Source organism: Taeniopygia guttata, chromosome Z (genome assembly GCF_048771995.1).
Source record: "Taeniopygia guttata chromosome Z, bTaeGut7.mat, whole genome shotgun sequence".
NCBI classification, from domain to species: domain Eukaryota; kingdom Metazoa; phylum Chordata; class Aves; order Passeriformes; family Estrildidae; genus Taeniopygia; species Taeniopygia guttata.
The window spans coordinates 41,882,672-41,906,078 of record NC_133063.1 but is presented as its reverse complement, the minus strand read 5'-3'; the positions used below and the strand labels follow the sequence as shown (position 1 = coordinate 41,906,078).

General features: G+C 36.8%; 1 protein-coding gene across 4 annotated transcripts in view; it reads right to left on the bottom strand.

Moving 5' to 3' along the window:
• RIT2 (Ras like without CAAX 2) overlaps positions 1 to 23,407 on the bottom strand; it is a 217,809-nt gene that overhangs the window by 150,298 nt on the left and 44,104 nt on the right. For all 4 annotated transcript variants that reach the window (XM_072922767.1, XM_072922768.1, XM_072922769.1 and 1 more), the window contains exon 2: positions 16,728 to 16,784. In XM_072922767.1, the coding sequence (XP_072778868.1) occupies positions 16,728 to 16,784 (57 nt within the window). The remainder of the gene's footprint in view (positions 1 to 16,727; positions 16,785 to 23,407) is intronic.

Below are 23,407 nucleotides of genomic sequence, written 5' to 3'. Positions count from 1 at the left end.
TTCCAAGCAGTATGGTACAGTTTATGGTCATGGTAAGGGGAGTTCTAAGACCTTACTGTAAAGAGCAGGAACAGAGAAGAAGGAAGAAGTGGACAGAGAAGAACAGAACTGAAGATGTTCCTCTGAAACTGCATCTAAATGTATATAAAACAAACTGGGAAAATATTAATCACAAACACTAATAAACTCACACTCCACTATCCTCCCTTTAAAAATTATGTGCATTACAAATAGTGTCTCCTGTTTTTACACTGCTCACATTATAAAAGTGTACTAAACCTTCTCTCACCTAATTAATTTATAATATTAATATAATGCTGCCTATAAAACTAATTTTGGGGCTGTTAAACCATGTGCATTTTTGCTTTACATCCTACAGCTCTAAGGAGTGGTTTTTAATAAAAGACCAAAATCCAGCTGGTATTTCAGTAAAGCATTAAAAGAACATAAAAAATAGGAATGAATGATAATCAGAGAACAGGCAATAAATCACTCGATAACTACATTGTTCTGATTAAGATCAGGATTAGTCTTTTTTCTGTGAAGTTAATCATAAAGTCTCAGCTTTTGGTTTGAGTAAAATTCTGCAGGAGAGTAGGTTATTGCATGAAAAAATCTGTGGATGGAATTTAGTGATACTTGCTAATTGTGTTTCAAACACTGACTGCAAGAATGAATATTTTTTAGGGCACCAAAAAGAAAACAAAACAAAACTCCCACATCCTTATAATCTGAACAATGTGTAGATATATGAACTATACCGTGAGAGATAAATTTTTCTTCCTACATACAATGTTGATTTTTTTAGAATGTTATTTCCTACAAGGATTAAAACTAAAAATTAAAATAGATAAAAAATTATTCTCGGAGGATGATATCATATGGTTTCAATGAATATTGACTGCTTAATGTATTGAAGGGTGGGACAAAATATTAGAGATCCAACTGTGCTGAATGGTACCTATTTCTTTTTAATTTTAAATTTTTTCCCCCTTTGCTAAATATCTAAGTTTTTGGGGTTTTTTTTATTCTCTTTTTTTTTTCATTTTTAATTGCCCTTGTCAGTGTTAGAAAATTAAAGAAAAAATTGTTTGTGTTATCTGGCTTTGTGGGGTTTTTTGGTGTGTGTGTGTTTGAAATTAATTCATGACAATTTTTCAGATTTCTTTTTTTATAGCACATAATTCTGGAGACAGAAATAAAGTAATTGATGCAACGTTGTGTTATGACCAGTTATCTTAGAGAAGCTGAATTCATAAAAAATATATCAATGCACTATTTTAGTTGTGAGCAGGTAACTGCTTCATGACAAATAGATTTGAATGATATACAGTATTGCGCTTTTTGTCTGTATTACAGACATGTTCCTATCCCTGAAATTTAGATCAGATACTTCTTTATTCCCTTTATTAATTCTGTTTCTATGCCTTCTAAATAAAGTTTTTCTTCTTCTCTGTTTGTACAATATCATTTGCAGTCAAAAATTATCAGATTCACATATATAGGTGAGCCAAAAGATATTTTATTTTATTGAGGAGGTGTCAAACCAGCAGAAAGAATCCAAGCTCAGTCAACTGCACCTGGAATTCTGCCTCTTGTTCTCCCTGTGTGCCAAAGCAATGGCAGGAGACACAGGTCTTGGTGTGCTTAGATTATCTGCTACAAATGCATTTTAATTTAGGAATAATCCTGAATGTAGGATAGTCATGAGTCTTTGCCTGTATGGGTGTTGTTTCTATTTACAGCAAGGAATTTTTAAATGAAAAGACTGGATGAACAGAGACATAAACCACTGTACCAAATACTACACATAAATTCCTCCTCTTTGAGATAAGAATATGCATGTCATAGGAATTACCCATCAAAATGCATTGCTATTAAAACCTCCCTTAGCTTATAATTATTTTCCTGGACTATGAGTGTTTTACAATTTGGGTGAGCATTGCTATCAGCATTTTGCAGGCAAGAACACCAAGTTACAGAGGTTGCCTTCCTATAAGCCCTGCACATGTGATAAGTAATGGGTGGTTTAGAGAAGAATTGACAGATTTGATTGTCTTGTATTTTGTAAATATTCAAATAGATAGCAGTATCCTTTAATATAATGAAATTAGGGATATTAGTACTAGGCTATTAACTAGGCCATTTAAATATTCCAGTTCCAGGTCTGTTACATCATTATATGTGGTGTGATCCTTATGTCCTGTTCAGGGTCAGGACTGGGACTGGAGCCAACTTGATTCTTGTAGGTCCCTCCCAACTCAGCTCATTCTGTGATTCTATCTGCAATTAGGAATACTTCAAATTTTTCTTCCCAGGGATGATTTGTTTCTCAGCATTGAGCTGTATTTGTCGTTTGTCATTTGTGTAGCTTTGTCATGTCTTTGTCAGATCCTTCAGGTTTCACTCAGTTTCATGTTAACAACACATGTTGCCTGTTACCAGCCTACGAAAGTGACGGTAACAGACAATATTATTCCAGACAGAAGAATCTTGATGATGGTTTGCAGAAGAGAGAAAAAATACCTCTTCCTTTCTAAATCCACAGCTAGAAACAGTTCCTTCACTAACCACATATTCTGAACATATCAGTTGTTTCTATTAAAGAGATGGAGGTAAGTAAGGCAGCATTTAACATAGATATTACTTTTCAGCTAGCCTATAAAAATGCTATAGTGTAGGCTCTGAGAAAATTAAAATAATCTCAGAAAAAATAAAGTATTATTCATGTTAAGTGCTGTAGATTCCATCTCTCTCTAGTTTCCTAAGCATAGGAAAACACAATGTTTCCTATGCTTAGCCTTTGTTGAATGTCATAACATGATCTTAACTAGTTGCTGTGTTCTGCTTTAGAGGTTTCTGTTTCTTCAATGGCAGATAAACATTATCCCTGAGTTCTCAATGGCACAGGTTCCCTCGAGGAGTTGTGGCTGCCCTATCCCTGGGAATGTTCAAGGACAGGTTGGACAGGGTTTGGAGAAACCTGGTCCAGTGGAAGGTGTCCCTACTCATGGAAGTGCAGCTGGAATGCATGACATTTGAAGTTCTTCCAATGAAAATTATTCTGTGATTATGCAGTTCATAAGATAAATCATAATTTCCAGTAATGAAGAGAAAAATAAATACAATTAAAAACAAAAGAAAAAGGTAATTTTTCTATTATCTATGTTTGAAAACCTAAAAGCAGAACATCTTGTAGTTGATTTTGTCCTCCTAATATAAGAACTGCTAATATTTTCAATTGAAAGCAGAAGCACAACTAGATTATGTCCAGATCCTCAAACAAACCTCTTCATTTAATCCTAATCAATGAAAAGTGGTGTCTAAATGCTTAGAGGGGCATAGTGCATAGAACCATAGAATCACAGAATTGTTAGAATTGGGAGAGACCTAAAAGAATCTCATTGCAACTCCCCTGCCATGGGAAGGGACACCTTCCACTAGATTAAAGTTGCTCAAAGCTCTGCCCAGCCTGCCCTAGAATACTTCCAGGAATGATCACTTCCCTTGAACACCTCTGACAACCTGATGAACATCCAGAGCTGTTGTAGCAGAATAAAAACTTCAATTTAGGCCCAATAAGTCTCATGCAGCCTCACTATTCATTATTAGTAGTTTTTAGCATCCACCTTCATCATACCCTTGTCTGACTCCTTTACCTCAGGCTTTGGCTACATCTGCTTCCAATAATTCACCTAAAAGCTTCCTCTGCCTAATGGGCATTTCTGTTCAGTTCTCACCTCACCACAGTGCTCCTCTCCTGATGCCATTATGTATCTGTCTTAAAACAGCTGCTCTAAAATTAACTTTCTCACTCTTTTTGGGCTGCCTAATGTTTGAGATCTGTGCTCTGCAGGGCAGGACTGATAACACTGAGCTGCTGAAGCAGCCTGGTTGATTTTCAGTTTTGGTTAAGTAGATGCCAGTTTTCTTGGTGGCCTGAAATCTACTCAGTACCTTTTAAATTGGGAAATGGGTTATCCATTGCACATTCCATCTTCTATTTATTTTCTTTTTCAGTTTTACCTATAGATCTGAATGAGAACATCTTCTTGAATGTCTGCTTCTTTTTCATTACTGTGGTGCCCTTTCATCCTTTGCTGAAAAGCACTGGAAGCAAAAGCAGCTTAATCTCAGTCTATGGTAAGTAAAAAAAAAAAAAAAAAAAAAAAAGAAATTAAAAGAAACCAACAGCATTATCTGTGCTCTAAAGTGTTTGGTGTGATCAGAAATCTGAGGGAATTGAACTTTGAGCCAGTTAAATTTAGTTTCTCCTCTCCTTTTGGGTTTTCATGATCACAAAGTTTAACAAAGCAGTTGAAAATGGAGGCAATTAACTGCCCAGCTTTCAAGAACAACTAAAACTAAGAATGATTGTGCTGAACAGTTTTGCATGGGAGAGAATTTATTCTATATGGAGTAATCAAGAAAGACACAAAGCACAATGTACAATATAAAATTCAAGGTAAGACACCTATTTCCAGACAAAGGAGGTAAAAATATAAACCTTGGTAGCCAGCAAGGCAAATATCTTGCTACCTTTTCTGGTCTTGCGCCCAGTCAGATCTCTGTCATCAGGGCCCAAAGTTTATAATTTACAGCAGAATATGTGAGCATAAGAGTGTATGTGAATTTATCCACTCTTGAGAAAAACATCAGGCCCATTAACAGATTGAAAATTAAGCACAGGAAACACCAATGCAAATATATCCTTCTACAGAAATTGTGAGTATTTTTATAATACTATACTATGTATTAATTTTTTACTGTTTGCAACATTTTATTTTCTAGTTGCAGATAAGCATTTCCCCCTCCAAAATAAAATTTTTATTAATTAAAGCAAAATGCTTTTTCACAAGGCCACAGAGTGGTTGCAAGTTCTGATCAAGATCAAATTTATTTTACAACCCCTCTTCCTTCATTTCCCCAAACACATGGATGGAGGACCTCATTCCATTCTTACATAGCAACGTACTGTGAAATATCAAATTCTTCTGGGTTGAGTCATCTCCTTTAAATGATAATTTTCTACTGGGATCCAGCATGGATTTTACTGAAAGACTGAGACCGTTGATCTGAATAGTTTGGTCTGCTGAAGCAGCTTTCAGTTATGATGTAAATGCCGTAATCAACAAAGCCACCACTTATTTTAATCTGCAAATATGCACATAGGTGACTAATTTTGTGTTAATCATTGTATAGGACAAAGTTTCTTGCCCAGAATTCTCGCTCAGGTCTTCATCAGAACTTGCAGTGCAGTCCTCCAAACAGGCTAAATTTTAATTGTTAAGTGTCCCCCACCCAAGTGAATAAAGCTAATTTTCTCAGAGCTAGCTCTCACAAAGAAATTACAATTTCTCTGCGAAAGTCAGCAATTTTGCAACTTAGGTTTAAAAATAACTCAGGCAAACCACTGCACTTGCTGTTAGGGACCACTTTCAATGTAGATAATGCTACTAATATTTAATAAAAGCATATCATTACTTTCTCTGCTTCCAGAAAAATTTCATTTCATTCAAAGCCGTACATGAACAAAGTCAACAAAGTACTCCTGTTTAATCAAAACATGATAATTAACAGGACTCCAGGTACCCTTATCTTGGGGAACAAGACTAGCAGGCAGCAATTTCATCACTCTTTCAACTCCCGGCTTGTGCTACTGAATGGAAGAATCTGAGGGCTATGAATTCACTTCTTGTCTTTTTGGGAGAAGTAATTAGCAAGTTGGCTACACCTGCATGGTTATTAGCACGGATGGTGCCTTAGATTCAGTACGGTGTAGATAGCTGCTGCCTCCCATGAAAGAAAGGTTAATGGAAATATTTGTCCTGCGATGAAGAATTTTGAACTGAGCGTGATAAATCATCTGCCTCTAGAAAATCATGGCATGGGTGTCTCTTTCAATTCCAAAAATAATTTATGGAATAATTTTGCTAATCACAATATACAGGATACAGGTAAGCAAGTTTGGCCTGTTCATGGGCTGCAAGTCTTGCTTCAGGTCTTTCTAAGTTCATGACCCTAATGGCAACTGCAATCACTAAATGAGGGTTGTCACACCCATGGCAGAACACCGGGCTACGGCCACAGAGTGAGTTTGGTTTTCACTCCAGCTTCAGACATATAATTCCCAGGACACTGGACATCCTCAGCCGCCATATAGCATGACTCTCCACCCCACTTTAGCCCCAAGAACCTAGGCTTTCTTTATTTTATTTCACATTTCAAAGAATTTTTCATCTAACTAACATGAAATGCAGAGGTTAGGGTGGCATAATCATACTTTGCATATTTACACTGCTAATTAGAAATTAAAATATGTGTGTGGCTTCACTGTGGATAGCAGTTCTTGGCAAACATATAAACTCTCCTGTTTTTGATGTCACCATCCAGATGCAGATCTTGCTTGCAGCTAAAATCAGTTAGGATCTAAAGGTTCAGAGCTGAATTCGACAGATCATGTGTGGGGGTCAATGCAGTGAAAGTGTGCCTGTGAAACTCTACTGCAGGAGAACAGAGAAGAATCTAAGAATGAGATATTGCCCCAGTTTTCCTTTTTGGGTTAAAATTTGCGTATAATTGTAGGTCTGAGAGGAGGACTGAGGAGCTCAGTTCTGAGAATATCCTCTTTTGTCAGCAGAACCACTTGAGCTCTTTTCCAGCTCCTTCTAGATTTATTATTCAGACACTTGGTGGATCAAAACAAGGGAAGCAAAACTTTTTGGTGGAGTCAAACCAAAACCACCCACTGCTGAATTGGAGGTCATCTGCCCTGTACAAACCTGCTATAAAGAAAACAATTGACTGTTTTGTGTAGAACAGACAAAAAAAATTTCATAATGGTTTCTATGCTTGGCTGACTCTTTGTACACTCTGAACATAGAAGATACTATAAAATAATTTTAATAAAAAGTTTCATTTTTACAATTATTCTTACTATTGCTATTACTATTAAAATATCCCACAGAAATGCTTTTGTATTGTCATGTTTATAAGAAAAGGCTTTTTTCTTCCTTCCTCAGTTTTAATCTGACTTATCCGTGCTTTAGAACAACCACAAAGTCATACTTCTATAAAGTTTTTGTTTATTTATATATTCTTTCTGCTTTAGCAGACACACAATTAATCACAGGTTTCCAGAAGAAATAGAAGGGAAATATACCATACTTTGATCCTCCACTGACCCTTTTCAGTGAAGAGAAGATGGCCAAAGAAGGAATATATTTTACTTCCAACACAAAGAAAGTTAATGGAGTATGGAAAGTAATAAATATGAACCATTAGCAACTAAGAAGTATTGGTGCTTTTTTGCATGTGAACATGAGGCAAGCATAGATCTCTCATGACAGCACACAGGATAAACACTTTTCTGTCCTCTTCCAGCCATAGTAAATTTTTGCTGAGCAGAGATGTTGGAGAAATAGAATTATATACTCATAGCACCCCTCGTAGCTGTCCGCCAACTGGATTTGACTCTACTGACCACCACTCACCACCTACCAGATTTTACTCATAACAAACAGAATAATTTATTTGTTTTCTTAATCTCTAAAGAAATGGAGAGAGGGAAGTTGTGTTACCAGACAGATTATCAATTAAGGTAATTCAGATTAGATGAATGCTCCAAATGAGAACATATAGACCCATGAAAGGTCACAACACCATTTAACCAATATTCCTCATTTGAAGATAAATAATAGCCCGAGGAATCCCACACCATGGCACAAGTAATTACCACTGCTATTTTTGACAACAGGGATGCACTTGTGAAGGAATTTTGGCTCATGGACTGGTGTCTGAGAGTGAATGCATGAAACGCTTGACTGGGTTTTCACACCTTGCCCGTCCCAGAAATAAAACAATTTCTCATCTCTTTCATTCCTAGTTATACCATCTTTTCCACATATTTCTTTCTACATGATCCCTTTTGATTTTTTGAGCTTTGATAACTGTTTTCCCACCAATTTTTTAAATGTGGTAACCTGTCAGGCAGCTATTCCATGTTGGGGTGGGTTAATTTTCATTTGGAATACTACTGAATCAGCTTGAAAAACTGTTCAATGAATCCCAGAGAGCCAGTGAGGCTGGGAAAAAGGTAGAGATGAAGGGTGGGATTTTCTCTTTTTCTTCACAAATGAGTTTTAAGATTTGGCTTATTTCATCTCACAAAACTACAGTCTGTTTCAGAGTCTCCAGTGTCTGCTCCTAGCAGGTGATAGCTCATGCATCAATCCTTGCCCATGCTTTAGGGTAAAAAATAGCTCCAGGTATTAATAGCTACATGGAGATACTAATATCTTTGTATATTAATATATTATAATATTAATAGCTCTAGCTAGATAGTTCTACACTTGTTCTCTACCCTATTTCCTCCTCTGAGACTTCACAGCATGATGAGGCAGGGGCTCATAGCTGTGGCTGCTGTCTGGCAGTGCTGTGCCTGAAGTGAATCTGCCAGTAGAACTGCTATGTTCAGATTTCTAAGGGCATGTGAGATAGACAAACACCACTTCATTGCCAAGGCTGAAGTGCAAGCCAACATTCTCTTCAAGGTGTTCTGACCAATATCCAAACTTTGAGGAGGTGTTTGGTGACCTGTGAGGGGAGATGATGACTGGAGAATCAACCCTCTGGGGTACCTACTCTCTAAAAAGACACTGACTGCATTTGCTTCTCTGAGATTGTTTGTGTCAGAGATTTTACTAAAAGAAAATTATTAGATTAAGCAGATTTTCCCTGGTGCTTAAAAATGTTAATTGAATAAGAACTGTCACCTGATCTAAACAGACCTAAAAACAATTCCAAGAGTAGTTTGTGTAAGCAAACCTGAATGTCGGACAATAAAATAATGACCAGGAGTTTAGGGATGATTTCCCCTGAGTATAGAGAGAAAAAAATGCAGCTTCTTGTTTGATAATTTCTCATAGTGTCATGGTTTGACAGGAGAAGAGAATTTTTTTTTTGAAGGAAGAGGTCAATCCAGTCAGGGGTCAGGTTTGGATACTGACACTTGGGGTGACCAATTGAAGGTGGACACACCTCTGAGAACACAGAGGGGTTAAAAGCGGAATTCCCAGGAGGACTCGTCCTTCTTTGGTTCCGGTCATCACAAGGTACGGACCTCCCCTGCCCAGCCCGGGCTGGGTGGGGGAGGGGAGCCATGCGGCCTGCAGAGGTAGGCCAGGGGGTGAAGGATCGGAGCCAAGCTGGGTCAGCTCTTTCGGACGGAAGGGTGGAGAACATCTGGGATGTCTTTGTTCCCCCTCCCCTAAGCTAGAGGGAAAAGAGATAGAGAGCCAGCAGACACCTGGAAGTTTGCCGGCAGAGGAGAAGGAGAAGGTGGGGGGGAAGATGCCCAGCATGGGAGACTGGAGACGGAGACCTGGGCTGAGATTTCAGCTGTCCGGGGAATCCGGGAATTTTAACCCTTTCCTGTGAAATGAAGGCTTTATGAAATATTACTCCTCCTCAATTTGAAGGAAAAAGTGACAGCCTGGGACCTCAGATGTTCAGAGAAGAAGGTTGGGGGGAGATGATGGAGTGGCTTTTGGCTAGACTCTGCTTATTTACCATAGACTGAACCACTCCTTCTTTCAAGAGGGACTGCATTTTAGGGGGATGCACTGGTGAGCCAAGAGACCTTCTTCAGCAACTACCAGTTTTGTAATGGACAGAGAGAGCTGAGGAGGGTGTGAGGATGCCCTCCATCTTCAGAGAAGAAGAGAAGGCGATCTCTGTCCTTGGATCCTCGGCCCCAGGGGAAAATGGGGGTGACTCTAGTCCCGAAATGCGACACTAGACTGTTGTTCCTGGTGGTCTTTAGCAAAGCATCCTTAAAGGGGCCCTATAAGCAGTCTCTGTCCATGCACGGTGGTGAGAGCACTGTGACATGGAGAGGAGAGTGTCAAACTGGCCGGTGTGTCTGGGCAGTGCCACATGTGACATGGAAACACAAGAGGTGGCAGCTGTGTTTCCTGGGGGTCTGTGGTGCAAGGGGGGCTCCTCTCTTCCCCGATGGACTCAGTATTGATTATATTGAAGGGTGAAAACTTGATTAAGTATCCAAATGAGTCTCGCTGTAGTTTGGTGGAGTTGGGTGGTGGGAAGAATAATGTTTTAGAAAGTTTTCATTTTGAATTTTGTGTGGTTTTTTTTCTTTCCTTTCTTTTCCTTTTATAGTAGTAGTAGTAGTAGTAGTGTAATAAAGCTTTTCCTTTGTTATTAAGTTTGGCCTGCTTTGCTCTATTCCCGATCACATTTCACAGCATTTGATTGATAAGTTATATTTTCATGGGGCGCTGGCATTGTGCCAGCGCATAACCATAACACATGTAAAGTCTGAAAACAATTTAGGACTGAACAGATTTCATAACATTATGAAAGCAAAGTTCAAAGAAAGAAAGCTTAACATTAGAGCAGGAGATCATTTAGCTGAGTAACACAGAATGTTTAGAATAGGACCAGACTATTACTATAACAAGAAAAATACTGAAGTTCTCAACAGAAAGAATCAAAATTCATATGATCTAAGACTTCATCTAAGACAAACATACCTCATACTGAAATGTTGAGAAATTATTTCATCATTAATGAGTACTTTAGAGAGAAAATACTGCCTTTTAAATAAAATGTCTCAAAGAGAAATAGGATTATTTTCAGTTTTCAAGTCAAATTATCTCCATCAGAGAGAAAAATATGCTGTGATTTTCCAGTCTCCCCTCTCTGTACTTACAAATAATTTGTATTTCCTTTCATACTAGGATGAAACAGTAACACTAAGCAGAAGGCATGCTATTGCCTCCTTGAAATCTAAACTAACAGTGCAGTTTGGGCACTTTTTCCATTCTTAATTTCTTGATGCTACTCCCTAATTTTCTATGCATGGCTTATTTTTCTCTAACTATGGAAGAACCTACACTGCCATGACAGTGTTCTCCTTTCTTTTGCCACTTTAGCAAGGATGGTGGTGCAAGTCTCACTCTCCATTTTCCTCTATCCAGACACTCTGAAAGGTGTCACAGTGATTTGTGAAGGTTCTTGCTCTGACAACTGTCAGAGAACACACCACAATTCATCTTCAGGCATCTAGCTTTAGAAACCTACAAACTATTTTTCTGTATGCAAAGTAGGTAGCTAAAATTTCCTTACTCTGGACAGTGGCTGCAATCTAGTTGCCCATACTTGAGTCTTGATGTTTGATATGCTCTTGGGAATATTTTCTGGTTTTCATTCACCGGACTGGAAGGGCTCTGGTGATCCGTAGATCCTGTGTCACACACACAGGGGGACAGATATCCACACATGACCTCTGCAAGATCTACAACCTTCTCGGTCGGGATTGTGAACTAAAGCATGACTGCAGGGCCCAGAATCCTTCATAAAACACTTTAGGTTGGAAAAGAGCCCTGAGATCACTGAGTCCAACTGTTAACCCAGCACTGGCATGTCCACCACTAACCCATGCCCCCAGATGCCACACCTACAGGGATTTTAAATCCCTCAAGGGGTGGGGACTGGTGACTCCACCACGGCCCTGACAGCTTATGCCACTGCTTAATGTCCTTTCAGGGGGAAAAAAAATCCAATGTAAACATTCCCTGGAGTAAGTTGAGGCCATTCCCTTTTGTCTTGTCCCTGTTCACTAGGAGCAGAGCCCAACTCTCTCCCTAGCTGTCCCCTCCTGTCAGGGAGTTGTGCAGAGCCACCAGGTCCCCCCTGAGCCTCCGTTTCTCCAGGCTGAGCCCCCATATCTCCCTTGGTCTCTTCTCATCAGACTTGTGCTCTGGACCCTTCCACATCTCTGTTCCCTTCTCTGAACATACTCCAAAGGATCTCAAATGGCTTCCACAAACTGTGATAATGTAAGTGAGCAAAGAACTGAATCCCCACTCCTAAATCTCCCTGAATCTCACATAATTGGAAGCAAGATACATGATTCATGCGCATAATTTATAATTTGGGTGTCTAAACGCTAGTCTTAGTCAAGCAGAGTATCCATAATCTCTGCTCTTTTTGATATACCTATAGTCAAAATACTTTACACCAAAAGTGATTATTAATCTCTTAATAATGCAAATAATGCCAACAGAAAGCAAAACAATGAAAAATAAAACCACAAGTTTAAGAATATGGTTAAAAGGCATGCACCAGTATTATTGTGCATTCTTCATTTCTTTTTTTGAACAATGATGAATATGGAAAATAGAGGCAATATTGATACATCTATATAATCAGTGTGGATACTCTTGGGAGGCAGTGCTTGGAGATAAATTGATCATTTTATGTGGTTTTTTTATGCCATCTCGGATAAGGCCAATAAATATATGGAGACTGATTAATGAAAGAAAAAAAAAAGGAAAAAAAAAAAGAAAATAAACAATTTTGAGGCTCAAATCCAGTTGTGACCTGCTCAGTCCAATCTAAATATTTATTTTCTGTATAAAAGAAGATAATGAGAATTAATTTAGGGATAGTCTACACATGAATTCTTGTTTTATATAAGAGCCAAAATGTTCTAGAAACTTTTTGTACCTTAAATATAAATGGGAATAGAACACATTTTGTGGCAAGATGCCTCTCTCCAGATCTAGCAGATGTGCCCCACCTTTGTCTTCTTTAATTTTTAATGAGTTTTTTATTTTCCTTGCTTTATGCTTTTTCATTATTGTACCTTCAAAACAGATACAATCTTTATATCACAGATATTTTTTATTTTATATACATTATATAAACCTAGAACATTTCCAGCTATATTTTACTTTTTTTTTTTGTCTGAAATTCATCCTGCACTTCCAACATCTTATTAAAGATGAGTAAATGCATTTTATTTGATGCATTGGTGAATGCACCCCACTTCTTTAGGGAACCTCATGGAAATTCATGTGCTTAATGCTAGAGTGCTTTCCATCCCACGCCCATTTCAATTAGAGTTTGACATTGACACAGCCTTAATGCCCTCAACTGCTCATTTGACACAATCTCATGCAGTGATATCTCACCAAAACAGGAAGATGCTCTCACATCTCGTTTACATTATGCATTCATTTTATGATTAGTCACATGGTTAATGAGCACCTTGGAGTCTGTCCAGTTTCTGCTCCACGTCGTGTTTCCTTTCCTGACACTCCACTTGCATTAACTCTCTGTGATGTTGCCAAAGACTGTGCAGACTGTAAATTGCTCTTAGCCATTTGTTCCAGAAAATGATCACATCCACTGCCATTTGGAATTTATGCCCATTGTTGACTAGAATTAAATATTAAATGTGTGCTAAAATAATTTTATTTTCACAAAGTGATAAGCTCTGCTATTTTTTCTTACATACATTTCTTACTTACATAGTATTCTAATTTTACCCTTCTGCTCCCCCTTTACTTACAAAAGTAGCATGTTTCTGTCTTAAAATTTTGAACTGCAATGCTTGTAGCAAACCTTAACCTTATCTTGCCTAAATGGCCATTATACCCATTTGATCTTGAAGTGGCATTAAACTCAAAATGACAGCATTAAAATTAGCAATTCAGGTAGCATTTAACTTTTTAATCAATGTTTACACTTTAAATGAAGGCTGACACATCTCTGTATTTATGTGCATACATTCAACACCCATTAAATTCTCCAAAAGTCTAGGTACTCCTTTCATAAATCATACATATAGAGAGAAAAGACATGTAAATAATTCTAAACCTATCTGCAAGATCAAAATTACCATGATTGAAGTATATGTATGTATAACAAACTTTTTCACAGGAATCCACAGAAATGAAAAAACACTGAAATTATTATTCCACTTTTATGCCAATGCTTAAAGTGGGCAATAAAAAGTTAAAAATTACAAAGTGATTATTAATATTTTGGCAGCCCTAGGGTCATAAACAACTTGCCCTTAAAACTGAAAGTGACAGACTTCTGGAATTTCAGGGACAATGATGCTGTTTACAAGGGTTCCTTTATTTCACTACCATCTATTTGCTTTATGAAAATTAATTAGAAAAAGTCCCATTAAGTGCAAGGAGGGACAACATCAATTCTCTTTAAATCTTGGCTAAATTTGCACAATTAAGAATCATGGTCACTGCCACCACAATTTCATACTATAGAAAATAAAGAGAATGTAATAGGTCATGCAAGAACATTCATGCAAGAACATCAGAAAAAAAATTAGGTGGGTATTTAATAGAGTCTTATGTTTATGTCAAGCAAATGAGACAATCCACCTTATCTTAATGCTCAGCTGAAGAGCTGTGGTCTCAATAGTTTGGTTAACAATGGAAATCTGTGGATCATCATTTAAACACATCATAGAGCTTTTTATTCTGGACAAGATCACCCATTCAGTGACCTACACAGAAACCTCTGTTCCTTAAAAATGCCCAGAGAAATAAAACTGCAGGTACACAGAGCTAGACATTTTCAAAGAAGTACACAAAAAAAGTGAGGCCAGGTGCCCATAAAAGTTCAGGACAGCACATAGGTTCCATAAACAAGATAAAAATTCCTGAGGAATGGCAGAGGCCTGAAATGTATGGTACAAGGGAAAGGCAATAAACTGATATCCAGAGAAATCAGGGATCTCAGAGAGAGAAGAAAAACTGTATTTTATTTTGTGCTGTGTCATTTAGCCAGCCAGAATGAAGATTTCATATGTGGCCTGTTTTGTAATTTCTGCATCATCTGCTGCTGGGTTACAGTGAGAAATAAAACTCTGGCTAGAGACATCACTGCTCTGATCTTAGATGATGACTTCCCCATGACACAAAGCATCTGTGTCTATCTCCGCATGTCTTTAGAGAAATAACCTTTTCTCCTGAAATCAGCATAGTCTTGGCCATGGAAGTGCTCATTTTGGATCCCCTCATTTTCTTTAGGCTGATGGTCTAAATAGTAAAAATATCCTTCCAGTGGATGTATAACTAAACATGAGATTAATTCTGTGAATTGAGACCAGTAGCTTAAAAGTAGTAAAAGCAATTTCAACAGTATAAACTTTTTCAATGGGCTGTCATTTGAAAATTATATGTTTGTTATTATAGATGTGACAGCAAGTGATTCCTTCTACGTGTTTTTTTTTTTTTTTTGGTTTTATGTACAATTTTAAGGGGTCATACAACAAATTTACCTAAGGAAAAACATGCATACTTAGCCTAAGATCATTCTCTTCTGTTTAGTATGTGTTTTAGACCCCAAATAATAATAAGACTTTTTCAGGATGTCCTCACCATGTTCTGAGTAAGAGTAGTGCTGAAGAGAAAAAACTTGTACTTCCAGTTTTGTGTCTAGCCAGATGGGTGAGATAGAATTCAATAATTCCCTGTTCACTATACCCTCTCTCCCCTTCTTTAGTGTTGGTTTTACTGAGTAGAAACACTTTCTTACTCAAGGAGACCTTCATCCTGATCAAGTTCTCAGGCATTCCTGCAGTATGTACTTAGAATGCACCATAAGCTTTCTTTCTCTTTATGATTATCTATTATTCATATTGTGGTGGTGTTTAGCGACTAATAAGCTGATGGCAGGTGGATAGATAATAATAGGGATGGATGTATGTACATAACATAGTGATGTCGATAACTAATAATGTTCCTCTTCTCCAATTAGATTTAATGTTGGGTTTTTTTCCCTGAGAAAAGCAAATTAATTTGTAACAATTCCACAGTAGTTTTGCCTTCTTTAGAGATGACACATCCCATTGATGTTTTGCAATTTTTTTTAACAGCTATAAAATTACTAGTGGCATGAAGAGTTTATACATTTTTTCATTATTGAGGTCACAACCATTAACAAGACTTAAAATCCAGGAAATGTGTAATACTATAGAAATAAAAAATATAAAGAAAAGCTGCCCTTGTGTACTCTGTGTAGTGATATAGTAATTTCTCAGAAGTTAAAGGTGAGTTTGAAATACTTGAAAATTTCAAAGAAAACAAAAAGTTTTTGTCTGAGATGAATTGATTTCTCCTTTTTCCTGCAGTGAAATATTTTTAAATGTGGATGGTTTTAGTGCCTTCTCCACTTATTGGACTCAGATTCTGCCATCTTTTCCTCATTATAATTAAATATTGTACATGGATAGTGTGTATAAATGCAAGTATAAGTGAAACTAAGTAATAAAGGCACTCTTAAATGAATAAACATGCATTTCTGACAGTCACTCAGCATTTAAAGTTTATTTCAGATAAAAAACATGTATTGTCATAAAGCATAAAGTAGATGCATGTGAATTTCTATATTCACAAGTTTATAAAGTAGGTAAACCCAACGAAGTTAGCAGTGTGTGTAATCCCAGAGCACAACTCTATTCTATTAAATAGTCATTTGGTGTTCCTAGAGAAGGTCAGCTAAGACTTTAATACTGGGAAATAGCACTAAAAAACCAGAACTTTAAAAAAACAGACAAACAAATCCCACTCCAGGTTGGAGTTGGGTTTAAAATTCTCTAACAATTTTGTTTCATGATCTGTAGTTATGAATGCATTACATTAATGGTTACAATGTGTGAATGCAGAACCCTATTTTTTGGAAAAGATTTTGTATAGAGAACAACAGGAAGAAATATTGATGGTAAGACAATGACAGAACTCAATTGTCATCACAAAATTAAGGTGCAATCTAAAGTTTGCAAATCTTGCTTCTATTAAGGGTCTTTTAGAGGAAGCTTCTCACTGTCTTACAGTCTCACACAGGCAGAGAAGATGAAAGGGATGAAGGGGAGAAGAGCCAGTACTCACCTATAGTTGGGTCATGGTAGTCAGGGAACTGATGACTAATGAACTGCATTGTCATTGCTGTAGAGAAAAAAGAGAGAGGGAAGAAAAAATAATTATATCACCACCATTAAATAGAACCAGCCAGAAGAACACATGGATAACTCACTCATGCAAGTATCAGATCAGATTGTGAGCCCAATTTTGTTCTATGTCTACTTCTGCAACAATGCGTTGGCTCTGCATTGATAACTCAGAACTGATAAATTAAGAAAAATACAAATTAAATATCTTTAATTGTCTTAATTTCCAAACTTCATTGTACCACTCCTGTGTTAAGATCTTACATGCTTTTAGCACTTGGTAAATACTGTTAATCTGATATCGCATACAGATGAAAATTGCCATGGCAGAAACATAAAATGTGACTTACAAGACTGATTCATAACTGTTTTCACAGTGCTACAAAATGCCGCTAGCTGGAGTGCCTAATTTGATTTCTGGTTTATTTAGTGATACCTAATTCATCAAACTTGATGCAACAGATGAAAGTTTCTCTTAACCACACAGAGAACCTTTCTTTTGAAGAGACTGTTTTATGACTGACTATTAACTGCTTTCAGAAATTTTATAAAAATTACATGAGACTTCAGGAAAACTGCATTCTGACATTTGAAACAGGTGGCAGGCTGGAAGTAAAATTCCAATTTATGCAGAAAGACATAAACTTTCATATCCTTTCCAACGTGACATCTGAAGTTCACTGACCTTGAAAAACCGTGAAGGTAAACTTGAGTATTCAGTGACTACAGTAACATCGTCAGCATTTGGAAGAACTTGGGAAGTTACATTTTCTTTGTTGTTTTTTCCTCATAAGTTTGAATTTCAAATAATTTGAAAAAAAATGTATCGCCCAAACAATGACAGTTGTAAATAAAAGCCTTTCAAAAGTTAAACATGTGAATTCTAATTAAATAAAAGGGGGGAAAAGATAGGGTCAAACAGAATTTTTAAAATATTGCTTGATTTTTAAATAATTTTCTTCCAATTTTTTTTTCTGGCATTAAAATTCACCTACTGCTACCATATAGATAGTTGTTTATAAAAGTAGCCTACTTGAAACATAAATATCAGTTACAACACTGAAATCCAACATGAAATTTTGCCTCATGTCTTGAACATCTCAGCTAGTTTCAACAACATGCATGACAGCAGTTATGAACAAGATGTGAGCCATTGTAAAAGTCTGTATATAAATACATCAACTTTTCAAACAGCATTGTTTTAGTTTCATGCTTGTCCTTCTCATGTTTTCAAGAAACAGAGAGTAGGGAGATAGTTTTTAAAAAAAGATAAAGAGAAGAAGAATTAAACATTTATTCGCATGTTAATAAATTATTGCATGTTTAGAGTAGACAAATATAAATGCTAAGAAGCAGCATTATAAGTGCATAGATACCCAGAGAGGGTAACTGTGTAAGAAAAAGCTCATTCAGTCCATATATATTATAGAACAATAAATCTATGTGCAGCCACACTCATGTCTTCTGTGTTATCTGTTTTCAGATGGAGTACTTTTAAGCACTATACATGTTTGACACTTTTATTTCCAGGAGAGACACCTGTTTGGTTTTTTTTTGGTTTTTTTTTTATCATGACAGATTTTTAGCCACCTCCATTCTGATGGCTGTTAGTGGCTTATGAAGAACAAATTAATGCCTGATGTGATCTGCCTACTTTGGTCTTAGGAGCTGAGGCAGCTAGCAGAGATGCTGTTTGTATGGTTTATGCCTACACATTTCCAGGTTTCTGAGGCCCTGTACCACAAATTAATTCAATTTGCTTCACTACTTGCTGCTTTATCTTGCCAAGCATTTTTTTTTCTTTAAAAATCACCCCAAACTATTCAGCATTTGATCTCATTCTGTTTCCTTCTGGAGCTATGCCTGCATCACAAAATCTGTAGTTATAATTGAACAAAAAATTCTCAGAGGACAGGCAGAATTAATGGTAAATGTTTTTCTTTTTGCCTGAGAAAACCACAAGTCAATAGATCATTTATATCCTCATCAAATTCACAGGATTCAGGAAGACTGAAATAATCATGACTGAAAGAATCACGTTGCATTAAATATCAAATTTTCTATTGTGGCATGCAAACATGGAAGTGTTCCAAAGGCATGTGACTGTGAGGACATGGTTTAGTAGAGGTCTTTACAGTATTGGGTTAATGGCTGGACTTGAGGAACTCAGAGAACTTTTCCAATCTGAATGGTTCTATGTTTCCATGATTGTATATGAAATGAACCTGGAGAGGTACAGAATTTGAGAGAGGCGTCAAGAGAAGCACTCAAAGTAATGAAATGAGAAGGTCTTACATTCATCTCCTTGGGAAAATGATTAATAAAATCTCCCTTCTTTATTCATTTTGTCCCAGTTTCTTCCCTGACAGCTATTTGTCACACACACCTCCTAATCACCAGTGGAAGGAACTTCTTTGGCCTCTTTAGTCTTTGTCACCTCTCACCTAGGGACTTAACACTCTCTCCCAGGAGGAGGATACAGAAAGAATTGAGGTACACTGATATTTTTAATCACTGAATTACAATGCAAGATAAGGAAATTGGTATAAAGGTAGTGGAAATTGCAACCCATCTTCCTCTGTGTGCTCCTTAAGATAAAAATCTGCATTTTCTGCTATACCCAACTTCAGAATGTATTTTTAAAGCAGGCATAGCTGGTCACTGATTTGTAGTTACAAAAATATAAGTTCCTTATACCAGGAGGATGAAGGACAAAGAAAGCTCCAAACACCTAATATTTAACAACAGCTTTGTCCAGTTTTACAAGGTATTCCAGAGACTTGGCTGCAGGATGTGCAGAAATTAGTTCTGAGTGATGGCTGAAGATTGGTGAAGTGCTTCCCAGAGGAAAAGGACCTTCAATCACCACTGGCATGAAACCATGAAGCTCAGCTGGAAACTTGGGAATAAGACCTACCCTATCTGGGCTTCCCAGCAGGACACCTGCCTCAGCTGGAATATGCTGGCTTCTTCATTGCTACTAACATCAGCTCCAAAGTAATTTTCCAAATTGAATCAATTTTGTAAACTGACAGAAAAATGGTATTGGTATTTCATGCTGTGTGTTGAAAATATTCTCCTTGGTTCCATGGTTTCCCTCATCCATTACCTTTTTTTCCCATATAAATTAACACTCACACCTAACAAATTCAAACTGTCATTGATTATTGTGTGAAATTTTCCCTTTGGAAATCCAAATTATACTACACCAAATTTTTACAGGTCTATAAATTAGGGACACTTGGCTGATTTATGCTACGCACAAAGCAAGAAATGTGGCTTTAAAGCAGGATTTGAAAATAGAATAAATTTGTAAGACTGATTCTTAAATAAATACACATACATGTAAAAAAAATTCAGTTAAGAAATGGTTAAAAAAAGAAATTAAACCAAGCAAAACCCTTTTAATTCATAGCAGATATTGTGAAACATTTTGAATTGCAAGTTGTCTGAAAATTTTTAATGAATATTTTATGACACTGTGAAGATCATTTCATTTAAATGGGACATGTATATCACACAGAAGCTATGATAAGTAAAAGGATCATTGTTTCAGATGAATAGCATCTTCTTTATATCCATCTGTGGCTAAGAAAATGCAGGTTGCCCCAGCTGAGCAAATGTATGCCTGACATGCATGAGTAACTATGCAACTTTAAAGTTTTCTTGCCTTTTTAAAACAAGAAAGTGGTTCAGATCCTTCAGATCAAATCCTTCAGATTTTTTTCCCAAACATTCTCATACAATGTTTATTTACTATCTAAAAGGCTATACATTATACCTATGCTGGCATAGAAATATATATGTTTTCTTGAAATGATACATTTAGTTCTGTCTTCTATTTTCAATATAATTAAAACTATTAAAAAAACCATTTAAAACCTTTAAAATATTTTATTATCCACTGAGTAGAAAATGCCATGCTTAGAAAAAGGCTGAGGTCACATATTTATTCTGAAATATCCTTTTAACCAGTACAGCAATAATAAAATTCATCTAAAGAAAGTATTAATCTTAAAAGCATATATGTGTGAGTAGGCTCATAAGTCAACAAGAAAAATATTTTGATACTTGTACAACTGTGAAAGCAGATAGAATAGAATCCCACTCTTCTCCTAGTTTGTTCTAAATTTTATTTGTACCAAAATCTTTGAAAGCAGTCCTATGTCTATTTTTCAAGGTTGGAAAAAGCTTATACAATATTTGTTATGCTAACAGTATCCTTGATGTGAATATCTCATTCTTCCTGTCTCATTTCACCCAAGAGCTTTCACATTTTGCAGCTCTCCTGGGTGATGGTGTGATGGTATAATAAATCTGTTTCCAATAGAATCTTTACCCTTATCACAAAATCCTACACTTTAAACACTCTAACAAAATTATCACAATATTTGTATCTCAGAGACTGGTGATTCCATAGGGTTGATTCACATCATTTTAATTTAGATCCATCCTTCTAGTGTAACCTTAACTGTGTTTTTTATAAATATTGAGTTTTCAATGTGACCAGTGTAGAAGATGGACATTAAAAAAATATAATATGGTAAAGTGAGTGGATTTGAGGTTACTTCATAAAGTTCATGAAAAAAGAAGAAAGCACATAGATATTTTTAGAATAGAGAAGGTGGCAAATAAAGTACAGTCTAAAAACAAAGAGTGCATCATAGGAAGAGACATTGTCATGGAAAAAGAAGAAATAAATATGTTTTATTTAAAAATTTAACATGCAACCTTACTTCTGTCTATATGTAACATTAAATAACTTTCTAAAACATGATCATGGCAAGTTGGATATACCTCATTTTATTATTTAATAAATCATTTGCACATTTATAAATATATGCACATTATATTTTATCAAAATTAGACTATTTCAATAACTAGGAAAGCATTATATTGCTATTCTTTTATTTCTGAAATAGTAAAGATTTTGAACAATTCTGGTCTTTCTGGTGGTTTCATACCCATAAGACCTTAGGAGTCATCTTCTAAAATGTATTGTCTTTTCACAAGTTCATGCCTGAAGACTTCAATGTTTACTCCTATTTTGTTAGCTTGGAAAAATTACAAACATTCCTATAACTATGAATTTTTAGATTGGCACATCAGATAAATCATCATTTGCAGTTACTCCTCTGTCCATTGAATCTTAACCAACAGCCACCAGCTATGTGAGGTTCAACAAGGGCAAGTGCTGTACCTGGGCTGTGGCAACCCTGGGTGTGCAGACAGAGTGGGGGATGAGATCCTGGAAAGCTGTGCCATGGAAAGGGACCTGGGGGTCCTGGTCAGTGGCAAGTGGAACTTGAGTCAGCAGTGCCCTGGCAGCCAGGGGGGACATCCCTGTCCTAGGGACATCAGGGCCAACATCAGCAGCTGGGCAAGGGAGGGATTGTCCCACTCTGCTCTGGGCTGGGCCGGCCTCACCCTGAATACTGTGAGCAGTTTGGGGTGCCTCAGTATAAGAAAGGTCTGAAGCCTTCAGAGAGCCTCCAAAGGAGGCACCAAGGATGGTGAAGAGCCCTGGGGGAAGCCGTGTGAGGGGGTCTGAGGGCGCTGGGTCTGTCCAGCTGGAGAAGAGGAGGTTGAGGGGAGACCCCAGTGCAGCTCCAGCTCCCTGTGAGGGAACAGGAGGGGCAGGCTCTGATCTCTGCTCTGCTGTGATAGGGACAGGAGCCCAGGAAACGGCCTGAAGTTGTGTCAGGGGAGTTTGTGTTGGATATCAGGAAAGGTTCTTTACCCAGAGGGTGTTTCGGCAGCGGAACAGGATCCCCGGGGAATGGGCACAGCACCAATCCCAACAGAGTTCCAGCAGTGTTTGGACAATGCTCTCAAGGACATGGTGGGATTGCTGGGGATGGTCCTGTGCAGGACCAGGAATGGGACTCAGAGATCCTTGTGGGTTCCTTCTAGCTCAGAATAATTTTTCATTCTGTTATTCTGTGAATAGTAGGAGGTGAAGACAGTTTTTTGGGTTTTTTTTCTATAATCTAATGAGCTCTATGAACTGCATTAATGCTCACAGTAACTTCAAGCTGTTAGAGACAACAATAATTATGAAGTACATTAGGAGGAGAAAAAATATTTCAATATTTAAAAATGCAATCTGAGAAAGATTTCATCTGTGTTCAGTTTCTGCAAGTTTAATGACTCAAGGTCAGAAAGAATGAAAAAAGCAAAATTATTAAAATTAAACAAAAATGTTGCTATGAAACAAATGAGAAATATGAGCTATGTGCTAATTTAGGCTATGGGCTAGAAAATATTTTTAGACATCATGTGAGGGATCTTCTGGAACAAGATTCAAACATAGAAAATGGAAAAAAACCTCTTTAATTTTAAAGAGTTTTTTAAGTGAAAGGATTGAATCAGTGAAATATTAGATTTTTTAGAGATTTATCCTCTCTATTATTAGTTCCAGGCAGGGAAAATGTTAGTTTAGTGTATGACATTTTAATAAGAATAGTATCTATAATCAGACACACAACTAATATCCATAGTTCCAGAAATGAAGCTTTGGTTTCCTAAAATATTACATGTTTTAGATCTCAAAAACTTTATAAAACCTTTTGCTTTCCAGGAAGAAGCTTTCATATGGAAATCATTGTTTAATAAAACAGA